Here is a 21123-nt window from a genome sequence, read left to right as displayed (position 1 = left end):
TACAGTTTGTCCTCTTGGTGCTGAACTGTGCAGCAGCGAGGAGGCATTGATGTTTATATGACCACAGCAGGATACTCCCCAACATATAGACACACCATCAGACATACTCACACGCACAGACACAAACGCACACACTTATTCTGAGGTCACAGCTGTGCCTACTGCACCCACAGTACTCGTTCAGTCAATTAACCTAGTTACTGAATGCTCATGCACAAAGACAGTTATATCTAACAAAACAAAACAACTGTCTGCCCTCGAGCGAGTCTGAACTGTTGAACAGATGCTTGCAAAAAGGTTATGCAAGTTATTCAGTATGAATCATTTTGTTTTGGTTCAATCTTTTTACTGTGTGACTTCTTGTTTGCTGCGAAGTGAAAGGCTTCAAAATGTGTTTACACTGTGTTCGCAAGTAATCCACTCAAGTCCGTCTGAACTAAGTGAGGGAATGTAGCGTCTACTGTATTGCAGTGACCCTGCAATGCGATCCTCTGTGCAGGTCCCGGTGGACAGATACTATTAGCTTCTATCTCGTGCTGAAGGGACCAGCGCAGCAGTTTTTCTCTTGGCCTGTTGTTAAAAACATGGGAACGGAGTGGTGATGACTCCGTCTTTATTGCTGAAGGTCACCTGCACACACGTCTGTTCCCTGTACTGCGCTGTCCCTCACGAGTTGACCTGACAGGGCAACATCGACCTCTAACTTCATGAATCATGCACTATGGACACACACTGTACAGCACGTTTCTTACCTTGTGGCTCTTTGTTCTGTTTCTCATCAACTATCTTTCAGCCTAAAATGTTACCAGTTGAAATGTTATACTTAGAGGCTTCACTAGCCACTATTTGCTTCAAACGTGCGACGATTCTCGATGCATCTTAATGCGTCTCATTGTATCGCATCCTTCATTTTTTATATTAAAGCACATAGTTGTCTTTGTTGACAGATAGGACACACATCTTTTTTAGTCAAAAACAATTAATCGAAGAATCTTAAGTACAAATAATGGATAAATGACTGGTGGTAACATTATCTCCCTGTTGTTTTGAAGTTTGAAATCCTTAGCATTTTACATACATCTAATGTGTTTGTAATCACGTTTTTGTGGGGAATACAATATGCAAGCCATGCCTCTAGCCTTAGGCAATTGATACTCAATCAGGAAACCAATATGGGACTGTACGTCGGTGAGCTAGACAACTTTTCAAGTCATTAATGTGAGGGTATTCACGATTATCACGATAATGAAAATGATGATGATAAAATGATTTATCGTCCCATCCTTCCCAGTATCTATATGAGCCATGTCAATATATAAACATAACAAAAACACTTATCAACATGAATCTGTCTGTAGTGCATCACAAAGGTGCTGTAATCTACAACAATATCATTTTTACCTAGCAGCTCTAAGACGACACTTTCTGAACGTGGCAAACATCACAAACATGACTCTGCTGCACACACCTCTCTCAGATTTTGACGGCAAAGTTCAGACGATAGCTCAGGGTGAAAATGGCTGATGTAGTTCCTAAGGTGTGAGGCAGATTCTACGCATCTCGTCCAGTTAGCACTTCCAAGTAAGTTCATTAAATTGGAAATGTGGCCAGATGTGTCCTTTCAAAATTATGGATGCTTTTTCTAATCACCTGCCGCTGATCTCTGACAAATCTACTAACATATAAAAAAAAACAGCAGCTCAATATCACCGATAATTGAATGCAAGAGAGCGACTTTACAACTTTATTGTCCAGTCGACATTAGCATGCTATATATTTATCCCGATTATGTTCTGTAACTGCATTGATGCAGAATCTGCATTGCACTACATCTTAGAATCAAGAAAATGTATACTGTGAATCACAGGCTGCCGTGCATTTAATGTGTGCTACAGTATACCTTTAAACAGTGACACTGTTTCCAGACAAACTGAAAAAAAATAAAAGTAGTTGAAAGACTTTTGTTATTGCCCTTGTGTGTTCCAACCTCCTCCACTGCTGCTCGCTGTCTCATTAGGTTTATGTTGAAGCCATATTAGCAGGTTAATCAAGGTAACATTGCAGATGCTCTACCCTTTTTATCTTTCGCTGCTTTCATTTTTCCCCCTCTACGGCTGAAGTCTACAGAGGCCTGAGACTGCAGTATTTACGCATAACCTCTGTGTGCTACTTGCCCTCCGCTGCACCGTGATTACACACATCATCTAAATACAGTACATCTCCTTTTCTCCATGTCCATCGGGACGGAGGGAGCGAGAGAGGAGGACACAGAGAGAATATGAGAAAGGCGAAACGCAGGAAAAGTTGTGAAGTAACTGATACAAATACAATATTTCTCTCCTACTATAGTTCTATGAATAGAGGAGGGTCTGCACAAGCAGAAGAGATAGTGCGGATGAATGAAATTAGCTGACAGCACTTGCACAGAGGATGATGAATGAGGTTTGTAAAGGTCTCTACTAGCCAACTTTTTCTGGGCATAGTGTAGCTGGGAGAAGGCTGAAGCCATGTGACACAGGCTGCCTATTCATTAGACACTACACCTGAAAAAGAGTCGGATGGAGGACGGCAGAGTGGAAAAGGAGAGGATGTATATAAGAAACGGTGCATTGGAATATAGATTCAAGGAGAGATGGACTTAAAAGTCAAAAGTACAAGAGAAAACCAACCCTTAAGTGCAGATTCAGTTTACTTGATGCTTTAAAATGGTTATTCCTCTGGCTTCAGGCTTTGATAGGACTGGCTAATAGCAGCTGTAGCATCAGACAGATGTTTTTGTTGGCTTGAGTCTGCAGGACATTGGAGAAATCTGGCCAAGGAGAGTGAGTACCTCTCCTCCATCAGCCACTGTGCATTGGTGCACTTCACCTTCAGCTGCTCTGGTCTCTCAGTGAGCAGCCAGAAGACTTCTCTGTCTTTTTTTCTCCTGAAATGTACAGTACAGTGAGCCAAATTACCCCAAATTAGCTTTAAATTGAATTAGAATTAGCCTAAATGAGAATGGATCTTCAAAGTAAACAGATTATTAGCCGGGACTTGAGTGGATCTGTCCTCTCCTCGCTAATCAAGCACAGCACACGTTGCTTTCAGCAGCTACAGTTGGAAACACAGTGATTACTTATATGAGACGGACTCAGCAACACATTATTACTCAGCGTGATGCTTGTTGACAAGCTGTCCCTTGGAATCAGCTGTTGAAGTCACAGTTGATTGCATGACTGTTCAGCAGACAAGAGGGACATGAGAGGAGCTAATACTGCTGATCGTATTTTGATGTGGTCACATACAGCACGAGGACAGTTTGGTTAGTTCCTATAAAGAGGCTGCTTTAATTTAAAATACCAGTAGGGCTGTGCAACGTATTGATATTATGTCATTATGATAATATGAGACAACACATCGTCTCATGTGTGAAATGTGAATATTTTTTCTTTGTTCCACACAGAAACGCCACAATGCTGACAGTGTTGTCAACAAAAAGGAATGTCAAGGTATTGAAAACCGTTTTATTCATCAGGTTTTTGATTAGGGAAGCCAATAATGTTGGTTTTAGTAGAGAAGATACTACTTTGTTTTATGTCAGTGTGAGTATTTACATTTGCCAGTAAGACAGTAAGACTAACTGTAAAATCCTGAATACTGGTTTGTCATGTGTTTTGTAACAACTCTCTCTCCTTGTCTGTTTATTTCCTCTTTCTCTCTCACTGTAACTTCCCTCATCCCCCCTCATTACTCACCACAGTATTGAGAAATGGTGCTTGGGAGATCGTGCACTGGGAGAAGGTATGTACCAAGAATGTCTTCACTAAAGGTCATTTTCAACCGTTCCCATTTTTAAAATCCAGAACTGAAAGCAGATCATTCATTCTACCAATTTCAACATCTGTTGTGCTGTTGTCAGTCGGAGAAATCTCACACATGCTGCACACACAAACACACAAACACACACATACACCCTCTGACCCCAGCCACTAATTAATCCAGCGTTTCCATGTGGACGGTCATTAGAGGCGACGCTGGAGGACAAAGAGAAGCTTCCTCTCTTCCGCTCATAATGAAACAATTTTATTACTGTGGCTGGAACAATTTGCCTAAAAGCAGAGGGTGTGGAGAAAAGAACACCAGGCAGCGCAGACGTGACACAGATTTGGACTGTTCGGTGTTGAGTAATGCTGCCTCATCTGTGTTGTAAGCCGAGTCTTTCTTCCTGCTCTCAGGGATATGAGTCAGACAAGAAGTACGAATTGATTTATTACATGAAGTATTGCTTTATTTGTTCTTGAGAGCTAAATTAACAGCGTCTGTGTAATTATGTTGCCATCTCAACTGCTAGGCTGATAATGTCTTATTATTTCAGCAATAGGAATGTAATATATGAATGATAATGAATGCAAAATAGACAAATAGACCTTTACTCAAGCCCTATGCGCATGTACACGGCTATTTCTTTTACCACTTGTTTAAAAATGTGGCTAAATTAGATTGTGATATCACAGACCACAGAGTATACAGTCTGCTTCCTGTTTACACCAGCCACACATGCCCAGTGTACCTGGATGGAGGTGTGATATGTGTTGTCAGGTGTGTTATTATGAAGGTTATTTCTAAGATGGTGCTAAAACGCTCGTCTGTACGTACACCATACATTTACTTTAATACCCTGTTTTAAAAAATACCTGTGTACATGTGAACCAGGCCTTTGATGGCTGTGTGTGTCAGTTATCGCAGATCAATAACACACATTTAAGACACAATGCAGGCCATGACAACATGCCAAAATAAAAACAAAAAACACAAATGTGGTATTATAGATGATGAAGATTGAGGTGTAGGAGGTATTTCATTGAGATTCAGTGAAACTGCATCAGAGTGACTGTGTCTTAAATATGCAAAGAGTTTCTTTAACTGAGATATTCACTAACAAAACATTTGATTCAGGCGTCGACTTGTTTCGACAAAAGGACAAAATCACTGTGTTTCTTGCTGGAATGCGACTCTCACTCTCTCTTCTTCTCCATACACACAGAAATCCTCTCTAAAACGACGAGCTTTAAATAATTGATGCGTTTTACATCTTCATCATGCATATTGTAAAAGCAGCTTCTCTCCAAAAAATCTGTTTGGTTCTAACTAGAAACTCTTTCAGGGCAGCTTGAAAAAACAAAACAAGTTGGTTGTTAAGTAACAGTTAAATCTTCATGGTATTAGGAGCAGAACTGTGTTGTTATGGTTCCTGCATTTTTTAATCAATGTAGAAAACAGAACGTATTGATCTTTTTGTTGTTGTCATAATTAAATGTGTCACTCACATGGTAACTGTGATGTGTCATGATAAACCAAGACAGGTCCGACCTACTTACCATCTTTTTCTTAATGACATTTTGTCTTATGACAATAATAAATGTTTTTAATTTAAAATGTCAGTGGCTAAAAAAAGACATTGAATTAGGTAGAACAACAGACACTTTGTGCAGCCATGAGGAGCTTTTCCTCATGGATTTGCAAATGGAAATGGATAAATGTTTTTCTTCTGAAGTTGTTGAATGATGAAATATGTTTATGCAGCTCAGCAGTAGTAGAAAGAAGACTCCAGATGTTTCTCCAGTGTGTCTTCTCATCAGTATTGTACTGTTCTCACTGCGTTAATGTTCTTACCTTTTCTTTATTGCCAGCTGTGCATTTTTACTCCTGATGTAAAACTCGTGTTTTCATTAATGCTGTTTTATGGGCTGTACACACCAGTAACCAGTTTATTTCCACAGATTGAGGTGGGCGATATTTTTAGAGTAAATGGCAGTGATTTCGTTCCTGCGGATGCTGTCATTTTATCGTCCAGGTACAGGAGTCCGACCTGCTGCCAGACTGTGGGAACGTCTCCCTTCCTTTCTTTCTTTCTTTTTGCTCTCTCTCAACTCTCCCTAAAGAAGTGATGGTTAGATAATACACAGACTGTCAAAGTGTCTTAAAAATCCTGCAAAATCAGAATTGAGAATTTTCCTTAATAATCCATTACTTTGTGAGGCTGTGAATCATGTTGTGACAACCATCATTTCTCTAGGTGGGACGGTGGTAATGTGATTTTGAATCTGAACTGATAAGTCATGTCAACACAAACCTGCCTACCTCCTTCACCTTTTCACAAAACCATTTGGACCTGCTGTGGATTGGGCTTATATCAATTTTTAGATTTTTAAAGATTCAAATTTATCACAAATTGTATTAAAAATACAGTCTGAAAAGTGTGTTTTTAAAAATCTCTTCTATTGGCACAGTATATGTATATATGTATTTATTTCATGTAAAACCTAGTTCCTCTGAGTGATTTCATCATCAACTTTACAGTGTCACGTTTTTCTAAATGGTTTTGTGAAAAGGAGAACAGATGAGCAACCATACCCTCCTGTGATCACACAGGACTGATCATTGTGCTCTTCTCATCGCCCTGAAACTGAAACAGTTGTCTCTCTCCCCTTATGTGTTTGCTGTTTGTCTGTCTGTGTTTTCTTTCTTTATCCTCTCCATCCCTCCTTTTTTCTCATCCTCTCCTCTCCTGCCCCCCCCGTGCGAACAACTGCCACGCTCTCTCTCTCGCCCCCTGCTGGTGTGTGGTTGGTAATATCAGGTGGCGGTTGGGGAAGTAGTCAGAGCTGCAAATGGGGATCATCTCCCGGCTGACCTCGTCATTCTGTCGTCCAGGTCAGGAAACCAGCAACACTACCAACGAAACAGCGGTGGGAGAGATAGGGGCTGTGTGTATCGACAGGAGTCAGAAATATTTTATTTTGCACACTTGAGGAAGGAAAGGCCTGTGATTATTCAGGCGCGCAGTCAATGAACTCCTTTTTTCTACTCTTCCTCTTCATCGTGGTTTGGCAGCCATAGCACTGGCCGTTTATACAGTCATTTTATTATGCTGTATTTTGTTTTACATCTTAACAAGTACAGTGGACCCTTTTCAATGTTTGGCTGAAACTTTTAACACCGCTTAGAGTGACTGTAGTCGTCTAATATGACAGCACCGGGGCAAAATGCTCCTTTTCTTCAGATGTGACTGTATTGTATATTCTAGCCCTTGCATGGCTTGTACGGCACCCTGAATGCAACATTTGATGTGACAGTTTGCATGCAGTCACGTTCCAAGTTTTAAAGTTGAGAAGCATCTTGGAATTATACTTTTGCTAACTTTCCACATGTAATGCCATTTAAACAGGCCTATGTGTAGTTCAGTAACTCACAATCAGTAATAAAGCACCAAGTGTTAGACTTCAGTTTCTGGCCATGATGGCAGCAGACTCCTGCCCATCTCCATGAAACAAAGCTCTCATCTGATGGGCTAATAGCAGCAGATTCCAGACCTCTCATTGATTGTGGCCGGGCGTCAGTGTCCAGATCTCTTTTTGATTTTCCCCTCCACCCTGTGTGTGTTTGGACCGGCCTTCAGTATGAATAAATCACTCTATTAAAAGAGAAGCTAACCAGGGACCCGGCTCACCTTAAGCACCGGCATGCTCTAACTCTCTGTCCCAGTGCCCAGAGTCTGTCAGAGGCCCGTTTGTCTGCTCTGTTTGTTGTGCTCGGCATGCCTGCTCGCCTGTTTCACCCTCCTTCCGTGTTCTCTCGCTCGCTCTCTGTCTCTATGCAGTGTATTTTAGCTTCTCCTGAAAGACAGTTTAACTCGGGGTTAGCAGCAAACAAAGATGTGATGTCTGTCTTGAGGATATTTACTGTACGTTAAACTGGTAACTTCCACTCAGAGAAAGTTGTTTGTGTTCCTGAGTGGCTTTAAGGCTGACATGCAGCATCTTTGTTTGCAGTGATCTAGTGTAATTGTTGTGCTCTAGACACTTTTTAATCAGAGTTAGCTTATAAATAATTAACACTGAATTGAAATTTATAGTGACTACGCTTACATGCACATAATGTTTTGTTTTTTGCCCTTATTCCGAAGAAGACAATATTCCTAGTAAGCTGGTTTACTTGGCTAGTGAAACTTAATATTTCTGTTGATGCAGCTGTGCATGCTCCGATTAACGTGCCTTCACATGTTGTTTATCGTGTCAAAACATTGAACATTGAAATGAAAAACAGTTGGCGCTTGTGCCATTTTTTTGCTTCTATGCATCATTGAAAACTGATCAACATGAGCCTTCAGCTTTGACATCAAAATCAAATGCAGCGTCGATGATCCATCGCATGAAAGTTAAAAGAAAAAAAAAATTGCGGTGGTTTGTGTCCAATGCGTCCATGACATGACAGGAACTGTGAACAGGCAAGAGGCCACAGATTGCAATAAAAAGCCCAGTTGAGACACATGTTCTGAATGTGCTGTAAAAAAAGAAAAAAGAAAAGAAAAGCTCCTTAAACCCAAAAAATATCTGCATATCTTACATGTCTTAACTGGAAAATACAACATATACAAACGAAACATGCTGTTTATGTGTTTCAAATTCAGAATATTGTCATATTCGGAATAATAGCTGAATATTAGTGTGCATGTAAATGTACTGAGCGAAAGTGATAAGTTCATGATAAATGCCCTTTTTCTCATTGGTATACCATACATAAAAATATAATCTTATCATAAATAATGAACACCTAAGGTTAGCAGACTGTAACATGTGACTGAACAGCAGTGTATAACTACTTCAAGTGTCTGTATCCTCTTCCTCCACAACAGCGAACCACAGGGTATGTGCTACATTGAAACATCGAACTTGGACGGAGAAACAAACCTTAAAATCAGACAGGTGAATTATTTTTATTCTTCATACGTTGTACTTTATACTGTCCATACAATGAGAAATAATGACACGTCTATAATGCTGCCGTAACGACATCAACAGGGTCTCCAAGTGACTGCAGAAATAAAGGACATCGACAGTCTGATGCGTCTCTCTGGGCGGATGGAGTGCGAGAGCCCAAACCGCCATCTGTATGAGTTTGTTGGGAACATCCGCCTGGATAGACACAGGTGGGCTTGGCTGCAGAGCTCCATGCCGGGCTCTCTCTTCCTCTTATTCACTAAACAGCCAGGAGCAGAGCCAGCATCAGTGCAGTATGAGTGTGTAGGGGTGATTTAACGTTTCTGCTGAATAAATGAAATCACCTGCTTCAGTTTTATTTAATTTCATATTTGGAGGCTTTGTCTTTGTAAGGATAATGCATTATGTGCAGTACGCCTGCTTTTAAGATTTCATGGCTTGATTCCAGGAGTTTGGAGCAATAAAGCTCTCCTGAATAAGCACTATAACCCAGATCTATACGTGTTTAATGTTTAATGGGCAGTATTTCATATTGATGCAAGCCACTTCTCCATTATTCAGTTTTACCAGAATACAACTTAAGATATCAAGTCCTGAAGGTTTCAACTTGTGGGGCGAAAATTATATTTATTAGAAACAGAGGCCTTACTGTTGGCTGTGTTTATCGATATTATTGACGTGAACTCTTTCACACCATCACAACATACTAATGACCTTGTTTGTGTTGTTGTGTGATGTCTTTGTAGAAAAAGACATGTTGGAATAGATTACTTAGTGTTGTACTATTGGTGATTGGGTATTGTTAACACTGGCGTATTTATCAATAAGGAATCACAAAGTTTTATGTTAAATCAGTGTTTGCATGTAAGGTCAACACTCATTGATTGGTACAGCAGATATTGGAAGGAGTGTAGTTAACTGATGAGCTGAAAAGTAAAAAAAAAAAAAAAGTAGGTTAAAGACCTTTTTAGCCTGTTATTCTGCAGGGACAGTATGAAGTATGTACTCATGGCACTGATGCTTCTTACTACAGTACGATGCCACTGGGTCCCGACCAGATCCTGCTGAGAGGAGCCCAGCTGAGGAACACTCAGTGGGTGCATGGCGTGGTGGTCTACACTGGACACGACACAAAGCTCATGCAGGTAAATCATATTCACAAAGTGTTTGGATGATATTAGTTCTTACAAACATAAAAAAAGGCTCAGTCTTTTGGTCATACTTTAATCTAAAAACATATTTTCTTAATTGTTTTACAAATTTGTGCTGTTTCACTTTCTTATGTAACTAGATGTGTTTAGCCAACAATAACATATAACATAATTTAATCTGTGTAATTTGACCGACTAGTATTTCGACTGCTTATTTGCAGCAAATGTAATCGACTAGCCGATGAATCATACTCATCCCTAAAGAAAACATCATCATCAGAACATCATACTTCCTCATTATTTTGACCACATCTGTCTTGTCACTCGTTACCCAGAATTCCACTCGGCCTCCTCTGAAGCTGTCCAACGTGGAGCGGATCACCAACTTTCAGATCCTGGTGCTGTTTGGCTGCCTGCTGGCCATCTCTCTGGTCTGCTCCATCGGCCAAACTATCTGGAAGTACCAGTATGGCAACGATGCCTGGTACATGGACCTCAACTGTAAGAGTCCCGACAGCCCATGCTGCTCCTCTACTATTCCACATATTTTGTCTCACTTGTCCATATCAGCTTATTTCTTTGTCATTTTAAGTTCCTAAATGCTGGTATGTGTCGTGTCGTTTTTTACGTTGCCTCAGTTAAACTATGTTTCGCATTACAAGTGAAATATGTGGCAATGTGGGAATAAGTGAATTCCCTGTTAACTGTGAAAAGACAGCTGTGACATGCATAGATGTGTTGTGAATGAGTGAAAAAGAAATGGTTGAATATCACTGCGCTGCTGTACTTTTTTGTTCCTTTCTAATGTTCTGTTTGATTTTGTTGTTTTCTTTGTTGTCGTTTTTTTAACAGCTCCAGGTAACAACCATTTAAAAGCCTTGGCCATCCGTGAATGACCCTCCCTTACTAACCCCTTACTGAAGCTCTGCCTTTGCTAAGCAAATGAAGCCCCCTACCCTCGCCCCCTATATGGTTGCCCTACTTTGTATGGGCCCATGCCATGGACAAGCACATACCAGGGATCCAACAATAGGTTTTTCCCCTCCAGCTCTCTTATACCTTCTTCTAGTTATTTTCAGTGCCTGATGCAAACAGTGTCTCACTTTTCCTCCATTTTTTTTTTTTGTGCCACGTTGAACACTTTGCAGTTTCCAAGCTTCAGACCCTCGTCTTATTTTTGTTCCCTCAGAAATGAATCGCGGCATTTACTTCGACTGCCAGTGAGATGATGTTGTACTCGGGAAGTTTTTCATATCGGGAGGCATGTACGTGTTTATTGCTCGGGCACGACATGTGGTGCAACCCGAGGGGCAAGAGCTGACATTTTCTAAATGCCTCCGCCGCCTTCTTTCCTTGTGTGGATTTTTCAAAGGACAGACAGAGAGGGGAGGGAGGGAGAGAGGTGAAAACCTGTTTAGTCTTTACATGTAGTCTCAAGCTATTATAGAGAATGGCTCTTTTTTTAAGCTTTTATCATAGACGAGAACTCACAACACAAAAAAATCTGAGCTGCTCAGTGTTTGTGACAGATGGTCGGGTGTGATGAAGCTCTGAACCTGGTATGCAAAGTGGTTATCGTGGCACTCTGGCCATTACTCTGTACCCTGATAGGCCTGTGTAGGAGAGGTTGTGCCCTGGTCAATTCAATCCTGCACTACGACTTACACTGTCCCTTTTTCTGAAATGTTGTATTGGCTTCTGTTGATTTCCTAAGGGTTTCTGTATCGTCCTCAGTGGCATTTAAACCCACATCTAAACGGATCTATATCACACTAATGAGGGGAGTGTAAGTCATAAAGCAGGCGTCCATCTTGAGACTGATTGTACTTCCATAAGGAGTTGTTGAGACTCTGTCCAGTGCATATTATCCAACCTGTGACAAAAGAGAGAGGTGGGGAGAGTGTCAAATCCTAAACATCCCATTTTCGTACATCACTATATTCTCCTAAATTATTGTAATTTCACTCACCTACCAACATTTGGAAGTTAGCTGCACACAGGAAGATTAAATGTTAGCCCACAACGCATCACACAGGCTCATACGTCACAGAAGCCTATTATGCATGACTGGTGAGCAATGAATTTGACTTTGACCCACTGCAGAGTGCTGACACAGATCATCCCGGACATTAAGCCTACACATTGTGACAACGTTATGCAGATTGAGAGCAGATATGAAAAGTCATTTATTATGCATTCATTCACCTGCTAGAGGTTGTTCAGTTAGCACTGTTTAGGTAGTGTTTATGCTGACTGTCTCTTTTAGTGAACTGCATATGTGTTTACTGATGTTTTTTTCAAACACACAAAAAAACATGAAACGCCAGCAATTGACAACATGCTGCAAATGATTAGAAATGAGGGCTGAACAATTAATTGATAAAAAGTGTGACAAAACAGTATTATGAACAAGTACTATAGTGCTACAGAGAAAAAGTAAAACAGGAAAGCATGTTTGCAGAGGTGGAAAGGGTACTGAAAATCTGTACTCAAGTAAGAGTACAGTAACATTGCTGAAATATTACTTAATTACAAGTAAAACTACTGCTGTTAAAGTATTATTTAAGTAAAAGATATTAATTCAAATTGTACTTAGTAGTCAGTTATAATTTTAAAAGTAACTGAGTAGATAACATGATGTAATGCGTACTTAAACGTACCCCAAAAATAATATAATAATTACAGTTATTTCAGTAGATGTAATTAGTTACTTCTACCCCGTTTGATAAAGATCCCAATATCCCATAATCATGATTTTGTTCGTTATTCAAAAAGTTGTATTGTACAATACATTTATACATTTAATAGTGAAAATTAAAATGGTGACTCAAAAATGACCATTCCCATTATTTATGAATCATATCGCAATTGTAATATCTGTTAAAACTAAAAGCTTCTGCCACGGCCCAACAGTCCTCTTTAATTCAATCAAGCCTAACCCAATATCGATCTCGACTCTAAATTTGAAACCACCCAGAACTGCTTAACCCTAATTTCAGATCTCCAGATGTGTATCAGCAACACAAGGTAACATGAGGACAACAAAACAGTGCAGATGAAATCCTGACTCTCCTCTGTGTTGTGGAAAAATAATCGTACAATGTTAAAGATACTGAGAACATCTTATACTCATACTGTTACTACATTAACAGCAACACATATTTAAGAGAAGGCGAGAAGGCATCAGGTCTATTTCTGCACTTGTGTGACTTGTGCATGTCTTGGTTTGCTATGGTTTGACTTTTGATTCTCTCTACTGATCCGACACAGCACCACTCTTTCACGTCATAGCAGAAATCTTGCATAACATCACATAACAAGCTGGCTACTAGACATGAGTGAAACGAGGTGATGTAGTGATCAACATTAACATCCAAACTTTTTTCGCTGGCATAATCCACCCCCTCTTTTCCACTCGTTGTTGGTTGAGAATGTGCTATGGACTGAATTCTCCCTCCTTTGTCTTGAGAGCATCCGATACGTTTGTCTTCCTCCCCACTTCTGATTAAGTACTCCCTCCTTTATGTGTTGTTGTATCAGTAGCAGTAGCTTCCATTCCGCCACTTTCTTTGTGCCATCCAGTTTTTTTGTTTCGCAATGTCATGGGGAAGGGCTGTCCCTCTCAACCGCAATGCTAAGATCAAGGCTTGGGTTGAGGAAGGTAACATTTGCACCTGCTGCAAGCTGAGGAAAGGTAAATCACATCCCTCCTGTTTTCATGTTTGGTGTCAGTGGGGTTGATCATTGCCAATTGTTTGGGGCTTTTGGGGGGACCAGCATCATTCTGCATAGTGCTTTGTGGAATTCATTGCCTGGATCATGCTGGATGCCAAGGCTGCTGCTGTGACACTAATGACATTTGAGATACTTCAGTCCCTGTTCGCTACTTTGAATCTTTGGGACATTAAATTGGACTGTTAATCGGTCGAGTCGCAAGAGGATGAGGTTGGGTGGAAGAAATGGTTAATTCCAGCTAATGCACAACGTTATCCCAAAACAGTCTCTGGATTGGGATAATGTTGGTCATTGGCTGGAAGTAGCTTTGGGCATTTTCATTTAACTAACTGACATTTATTGACCAGCACTTATGAGTCTCCTGTGTATTACTTCCCTTTTGTTCCTAAACTCGTCCCCTGATAGACGGCGGGGCAGCCAACTTTGGCCTCAACTTCCTCACCTTCATCATCCTGTTCAACAACCTGATCCCCATCAGTCTCCTGGTCACACTGGAGGTTATCAAGTTCATCCAAGCCTTTTTCATCAACTGGGTGAGCTGAAGCTGCAGTCTGTAATTCATCTGAACTAAACTCCACTGTTTCATTGACAGGTGTGACTGTAACTTGAAAGTAGCTTCTTCTTCTCTGTTTATGGGCGGATCATAAACCACCTTTTAGCTGCAACAACCACTGACTGTATCAAGAGTTAGTAAATGCTGCGCTTTATAAGTCAATAAAAGCAATGTTGTGTCATATAATCACCTCTAATTATCAGCTAGAATTTCACACATACCAGTAAATAGGCGATAATATAAATTTCCCAGTATCGGGCCATGTATATTGTGCCTCCCTGCCTGCGAGTTCAAACGAGCCAGCAGGACTTCTACAAGGTTGTCACAACTATACTGTCACTGCTCTCAGAAACACCCCCAGCAAGGTTGTGGTTACAAAACCACAAGCAGAGCTGTTGCAGAAGCACGGTGGGCGGTGCCTGCTCAGGCGTGTGAGAGCTGACCAATCAGAGCTGGCCGGAGTGGGGCTTAAAGAGACAGGATAGAGATGCTGCAGCAATGGACAGTATGAGAAAAATAATGTTTTTTTGAACATTAAAGGATGAAAACATTTTCTAGTAGTATAATATGGGACATTTAAATGTTTGTGTGTTTAACATCTATGTAAACATGCATTACAAAGCAGACATACCTGCAGCAGAGTATACACCGACATTTTGTGCTCACAGCCTGCAATAGCATAGGTGTATATTGGCTGTGAGCACAAAATGTCAGTGAAGAAAATGTTTGGAGTTCAGTTAATCGCTACATAAACAAAGTGAGATGGGTGGTGACTGTTTCAACATAGTGCACTATACTGCAGTTAAAGCTGCTATAATCAGTGTTTTTATAGCAACAATAGATCAAATGATGACTTGTATGTGAAGGGAGTTGCTCAAAGTGGTGAACCCACAGAGAATTATCACCCCACTCTGGGCTTTCCCTCAGCTCTTTAGAGCATTTTGGCATCTTTTATTTTTGTTTTAAGGGGCGCAGCTGAACTGTGTTGATTGATTCTCTCACCGCTCAGATGCTTTCCATCTAAAGTGGCCAAAAAATTATGACAGCTTCAGAAACTGGGCATCAACATTGGACTGTAACAATTAAATGTTAAATGGTGTACAGATGACAAGGTTAACATCATGCACATAATATTTATGAGGAAGAAAAACATGTATGTGAATCTGTAAAGACCACTGAAACACTCGAGCGAGCACCTTGAATATTGTGCTGGTACATGCTTAGCAAGTAGGTCAACTCAAATATCTCAGCAGAGGAATCGCACTGTTTCTTTTGCCCGAAGTTATTCTGAGCCCTTAAATTCATTAAATTTTAAATGAAAATCCAAGCAAGGAATTTTCAGCAACATTTAGGGCAGTTCTCAGTCGGCCTCTCGTCCTGCTGCCCCAGTTGGTTCAGTATTTCCAGGAGGAAAATCAGATTGAGGAGACTGAGAAAGGCCTCGCTGAAACAAAGTGTTTTTTATTTGTTTATTTTTCTGTTTGGGGGATTTAATTTTAGTTTTCTTTAATGATGTCATACTTACAGCTCTCTGTGATTGGTTGTAGGACACCGATATGCTCTATGAGCCCACAAACACACCTGCCATGGCTCGCACCTCCAATCTGAATGAAGAGTTAGGCCAGGTAAACAGATCAAATAATACTTTACATTTCTCCAACACTTACTTAGAAGATCAATCTCTCCTTTGGAATAAAATGTATACCCATGAAATAGGTGGTATTCATCTTTTTCTACCCATACAGGTGAAATACATTTTCTCCGACAAGACGGGGACCCTGACCTGCAATGTGATGCAGTTCAAGAAGTGCACCGTCGCTGGTGTTGCCTATGGGTAAGTTCTGTTTTACTCCCCCGTCTTTATTTTCCCCGCTCCCCCCTATTGCACCCTCTGCCGTTGCCTCCCCCCATCACCATTGTTAAATGCCGAGTGTGCATCATGGTACATCTGGCGTTTCTCTCTCCTCCCTCGCCTTCTCATTAGCAGCTGCATCAGTGCTCCTCTCAACATAAACTATAAATAAAAGGCGGACAGACATTTGCAAGCAAAGGCGTTTTACCCTCTCCTTCGCAGGCTTTCGTCCATCGTTTGTCATGTTGGAGGTGAAAACTGGCTACATTTCACAGTCTTCTCTTGACACAACAATATTGGTAACAAACAGAATCTCTTGTAAACATTTAGCCAAAGTTCATAGTGAGTGCACAAAAAATTACTTTTCCGCTCAGTTTCACTGATAAAAAAAGCCCATTCTGTCACATTTTAACATTTAAAATGAGCCCTCAGTGTTTTCTCCCCCTGAATATTCTCATTTCATTTTACTGCACCGATAATTAGTCTCAGTGGATGCAAAACAAGTGGGAGAGCAGAGTATCTTTACAGAACCAAAGCAAGTGCAGGCGTGACAGTACATGATTAATCCCATTAGGATTCAATTAAAAGCATGATTGATGAAGTGCAGGCTGAAGGACAAAAGAGAGTATTTTATCTGGAGTTCTCTGTGCCAGAGCTCTCATTATGCTGTGATTGCAGTGAGCACACCCCAACTTCTCATTGTTAATCCCCGGGTTAATGATATAAAGTAATTTCAAGTAGCAATAATGTACATGTTGATGATGTGATACCTCTAAGATCATTGCTGATATATATTTTTTTTAAAAACAATTGCTGCAGATTAAAGGCAGGCGTGTTGTTTTGGGTCTTTTGCTTTTAAATGGTTTTTAAATTGGGTCAAGCCTGCTGGTCGTCAGGGACAGACACACTCCTCCCTGCAAAGATTGAAGTTAGGCAGCTGCCTCTCTCCGTCCTTCATCTCGAGTAGAGATGTTTTCCTTTGATTCTCTGAAACGAGGACTCCCTCTTATGCAACTGATAAATATGGATGAGTGGGAAAAAAGTCAGGTTCTAATGAGGCGATGCTGTTTTGATGATGCTTTTGTTTGTCCTGCTCTTCTTTTTGTTCTTCTGGGTTCCCAAAATAAAAGTTGGGAGGGTTAGAGTCAAAAACTGTTTATAGTACAGTTCATTGTTCCGAATTCATAATACACCAGACAATAACAGTGTTAACTGCATCTGCAACTGCAGTAATGTGAGACATTTAATCCTACTGGGATTAAATGTCCTCCATCGAATAGATAATACAATTATTTTCTTTAATTTAAACACAAATCGGACATACGGTCACTAAACACGGCTGATTTTACAGCTGATTACATTGTATTGAGTGTTGACAATCTGACAATGAAAATAAAGTTTATCTCACAATTTCACAAAATGTGTCAGAAAATTGTCACAGAGCATCAAAGATACAATATGTAACATTTTCAAACCAAAATATCTTAAAACATCTAGACCTGTGATATATTGTATTGGGAAATGTCTTCATTTTCCTCAAAGCAGCTGTGCGGTTCATTTGGTAGTCTGTTGTTAAAACATCCGATGATGAGACTGTGGAAGGATGCCGGCCAACATGGCTCAGCGTAACATGATTGAAACTTTAAAACATTGCCTCGTCTGTAAACATTCCTGCTTGAGTACAACAACTCCCATGATGCCTTTGTTTGTTTCTTTTCTGATTGAGCGTCCCCTAGTGGAAGAAAATACATACTGTAATTTAATGGGTTTGCAGGTACTGTATGGCTTCGTTAGCCTAGAAACAGTTTGCACAGTTCACGCCTCCTGTTTCCCTGCCTGCCGTGTCCTTTCGTCTCCTCTCGTCGTAGTCCTGATTAGAGCCGCTGTAAATAGCCTCCATACTGTATTCCCTGTCTTCACACTGACTGACTGGCTGTGTTCATCTCCAGTCTGGTGTCCAGTCGCGTTTCGCTGGTAGACTGCTGAGCCCAGTGGAACTGAGCCCTGGTGCCTGCGGTGACCCCCATCAGCTAATAGGGCCACTTAGCTCCACGGCTAACTGCGCTTCTTGTTAATGGCAGCTGGTCGCCATAGCCAAAGATAGCTACAGCATCGTGTATAGTGAGCTGTGCAGGATAGGTTCGGAGCTACCTTTGAATTCTGGCCATTTCTTACAAATTACACCTTTAAGGACAGATTTCAAAGTATCTGACTATATTCAAGTAAGAAGAAGTATATTCTTGTGCCAAGAAATTACGTGAATAAAAATTACATAAAACATTGCATATTTTAACACAAACTAATGAGCATGCATCTGCATAGCATTTACTGTGTGGCTTGACTTGTAATTTGGTGCCGGCACATACACACAAAGCCTCCCTGACACTGCTGCCTGCATGTGTTCCTCACCACAAATTAAGTGCTGCTGTAATTAATAAAGCCAACCCCAAGGGTCTAGACATTAATTAATTCCACTGGATTGGAGTCCAAATCTCAAGGAGAGATACTGTTTGGGTTAGAAAGGCTCCCAGAATCCTCCAGAGCGTTATTAGTTTGGAGCAGAGTGGAAACATATTTTTTAAGATGTACTCAAGTGACAAAAAGCAGGAAAAATATGTTTTGATTTTCTTTTTTAATTGTGGGGGATTTGTCATCATAAAGTGTCACCCAGTAGATATGTACACTGGACACAGTTGTAATATATGTCTGACACTATCATTAACCCATATGCAGAAGGATTGGTTTGCTGTTAATGCAGATGACCTCAGTGCTGCTCCACTGAAGGTACACAAGTGAACAGACTCACAGTATGAAGCAATCTGAGTTCAAATCAAATGGAGAGTCGTGATGTTCATTGGAGCAAGTCGTCTGGTTGGCTCCAGTCTTCACAGTTAACAAAGCCCTGCACTGCAGTGAGTCTGCCAGAGAGGAGATGTCAAAATAATTTGGTGCCTCATTTTAGAGCTGTGTGCTTTCTGACCACATTTAGTTTCAAACATTGTTGTTTTCATTGGTGGCCATGAAAATATACACAGAATACTGACACACACATTGAAGATGTAGTTCCCGCTGTTGTGTATTGAGGAGTGGGAGAGGGCGACACCTTGCTGTGAGGAAATGATCCCAAATCACAGCGTTGCTGTTGTTTCTGGAGCATCATAATTTATGTTGTACCAGGACCGTCACTGAAGCCGACCAATCATGTTTTTGTAATGTCATAGCTCAGCGACTTAGGGGAATAAGACTGGAAAAATATGCACATGGGAGAAGTAAACCTTTCAGACACACTTTTAACATTGTGAAAGGTGTAGTTTAACCTAAATCATGTTTGTTAAACCTAACCAAGTATGTTTACTGCTAAACAAAACCAACTTTGTTTGCTGCCTGAACCTAACCAAGTAGTTTTGTTGCATAAACCTAACATTAAAAGAAAACTGAAAATAAGTACATCTAGTGCACCAACAAGAAGTGAAGAGTCTAATAATATGCTCTAAATGGGACGTATATGACCAGAGGGCCTGCTGTAATCACTGCCTAACTCAACCTAACCCCAACGCCTCAGCTTCAGTCCTTCCCAGCATCTGACCTATCATACTCTAACGCCTGCCAACTCATAAACAAACCATCTTGAAATCCAATCCTGGCGCCTGTGCATTGACAGAACATGTTAACAATAGACTTTGTCAACAAGATAATTTCTTTTCCAACAGTCACGTCCCTGAGGCTGAGGATGGTAGTTTTGCAGAGGATGACTGGTAAGATGACTGGTGTGAAATGGTGGTCGTTTTATTTTGCTCCTCGCTTCTGTGATGTATCAGTGCTGCCTTGCCTTGTGGAAACCGTGACTTTGAACACAACACCTCAATATATATATATGTCTGTTGTTTTGTTTCGTTCAGTACACTCGGGACGTGTTGTATGTGACTGTGGCTCTTGATTCATTGTGTTTATCTGTTGATGTGAAATGATGGCCTTAAACAAATGTTTCTTGTATCCGCTGCCAGTATTGCATTAGAAGTGTCTCTGAATTCAAAGTGGTTACGTGTTGTGGCTTCCTTATAAGCACTCATTCAGCAGGTTTGATAAGCCGAGCCTTCCAGTGTATACTGTTTGTTGTGTTGAGGCCGAAGCTGTGCAGCACATTCCCCGTTTCCCCAGTTAACATCAAACTAACTTTGGAGACGGTAGCTATACACTCTCTGTCACACACACACACTCACACACACACAGTCCCACTTCTGAGATCCATCTGCTACATTGTTGAGATCTGCAGTAAACAGCATGGGCGTGTCTCATCCATTCTGCATGGGGGATTGGGGCCTGTTTGTTAATGCCTATTATGCCAAAGTGTTAAATCTCGCTGCTGTAAAGGAAGTTGCCAGCTTCCATGAGAGCATGTCTCTTCTCGCTGTTTTGTATTCTCATTGAAACAACTGAGTTAGAGGCTTTATTTATTCTTTGTTCTCTTTTAAATGAAGGTTGATTCAGGTTCAACCACTATTAAAGGACACATTATGCTCGTTTTGATGTTCATAATTCTATTTTTGGTCACTCCTAGAATTGATTTACATGTTTTAATGCTCAAAAACTCATCAGTTTTCTCATTCTGACCACTGTCTGTTGCTAGATGCTCTGTTTTAGCTCCTGTCTCTGTAAGGCCCACCTATCTATAAGTCTTCTCTGATTGGTCAGCACAAATACACCTGCGCCAGCACCGCTCACTGTATCTCCAGTCGGCTCTGTATTGTTTCCAGCTTCCAGTTAGCTTCACTTCTACGGGACTAAAGACGAGGCGTTTCAGGCACATCAGGAGCAGTGGAAGGGAGGAGCTTTAATTAGTGTCGTCTTTGGGATTTTTAACTTAAGACCTTTTACATGCGCAGGAACCTTTATAATACACTGAAGGAAAGGGAAAAAAAACACAAAAAGCATAAGGAGCATAGGTCACCTTCAGTGTTTAATGCCATCTTTCTGCCGGCCAGCTATAAAGTCATTATTTCCTCCCCTGAACCGTCAGGCGCAGAGCAGCATCGTGTGACACAGGTTTGATCTGTTCCCCGGCTATTGACT

The 21123-nt window shown here is 40.8% G+C and overlaps 1 protein-coding gene across 4 annotated transcripts in view; it reads left to right on the top strand.

Moving 5' to 3' along the window:
- Positions 1 to 21123, top strand: part of atp8a1 (ATPase phospholipid transporting 8A1) — a 115968-nt gene that overhangs the window by 31429 nt on the left and 63416 nt on the right. Inside the window, exons 5-15 of one of the 4 annotated variants that reach the window (XM_084353742.1) lie at positions 3446 to 3491; positions 3743 to 3783; positions 5763 to 5836; positions 8678 to 8747; positions 8844 to 8971; positions 9796 to 9907; positions 10249 to 10414; positions 14054 to 14181; positions 15749 to 15826; positions 15947 to 16035; positions 19764 to 19808. In XM_084353742.1, coding sequence (XP_084209868.1) covers positions 3446 to 3491; positions 3743 to 3783; positions 5763 to 5836; positions 8678 to 8747; positions 8844 to 8971; positions 9796 to 9907; positions 10249 to 10414; positions 14054 to 14181; positions 15749 to 15826; positions 15947 to 16035; positions 19764 to 19808 — 977 coding nt within the window. Of the gene's footprint in view, positions 1 to 3445; positions 3492 to 3742; positions 3784 to 5762; positions 5837 to 6622; positions 6697 to 8677; positions 8748 to 8843; positions 8972 to 9795; positions 9908 to 10248; positions 10415 to 14053; positions 14182 to 15748; positions 15827 to 15946; positions 16036 to 19763; positions 19809 to 21123 lie in introns of all 4 variants that reach the window. The other 3 variants (XM_084353741.1, XM_084353743.1, XM_084353744.1) reach the window with 3 other exon arrangements.

The sequence above is a fragment of the Pagrus pagrus genome (assembly GCF_965226575.1).
Source record: "Pagrus pagrus genome assembly, chromosome: 5".
In the NCBI taxonomy this organism is placed as follows: domain Eukaryota; kingdom Metazoa; phylum Chordata; class Actinopteri; order Spariformes; family Sparidae; genus Pagrus; species Pagrus pagrus.
The sequence above is the reverse complement of the archived record's forward strand: the minus strand, read 5'-3'. Positions and strand labels throughout refer to the sequence as shown.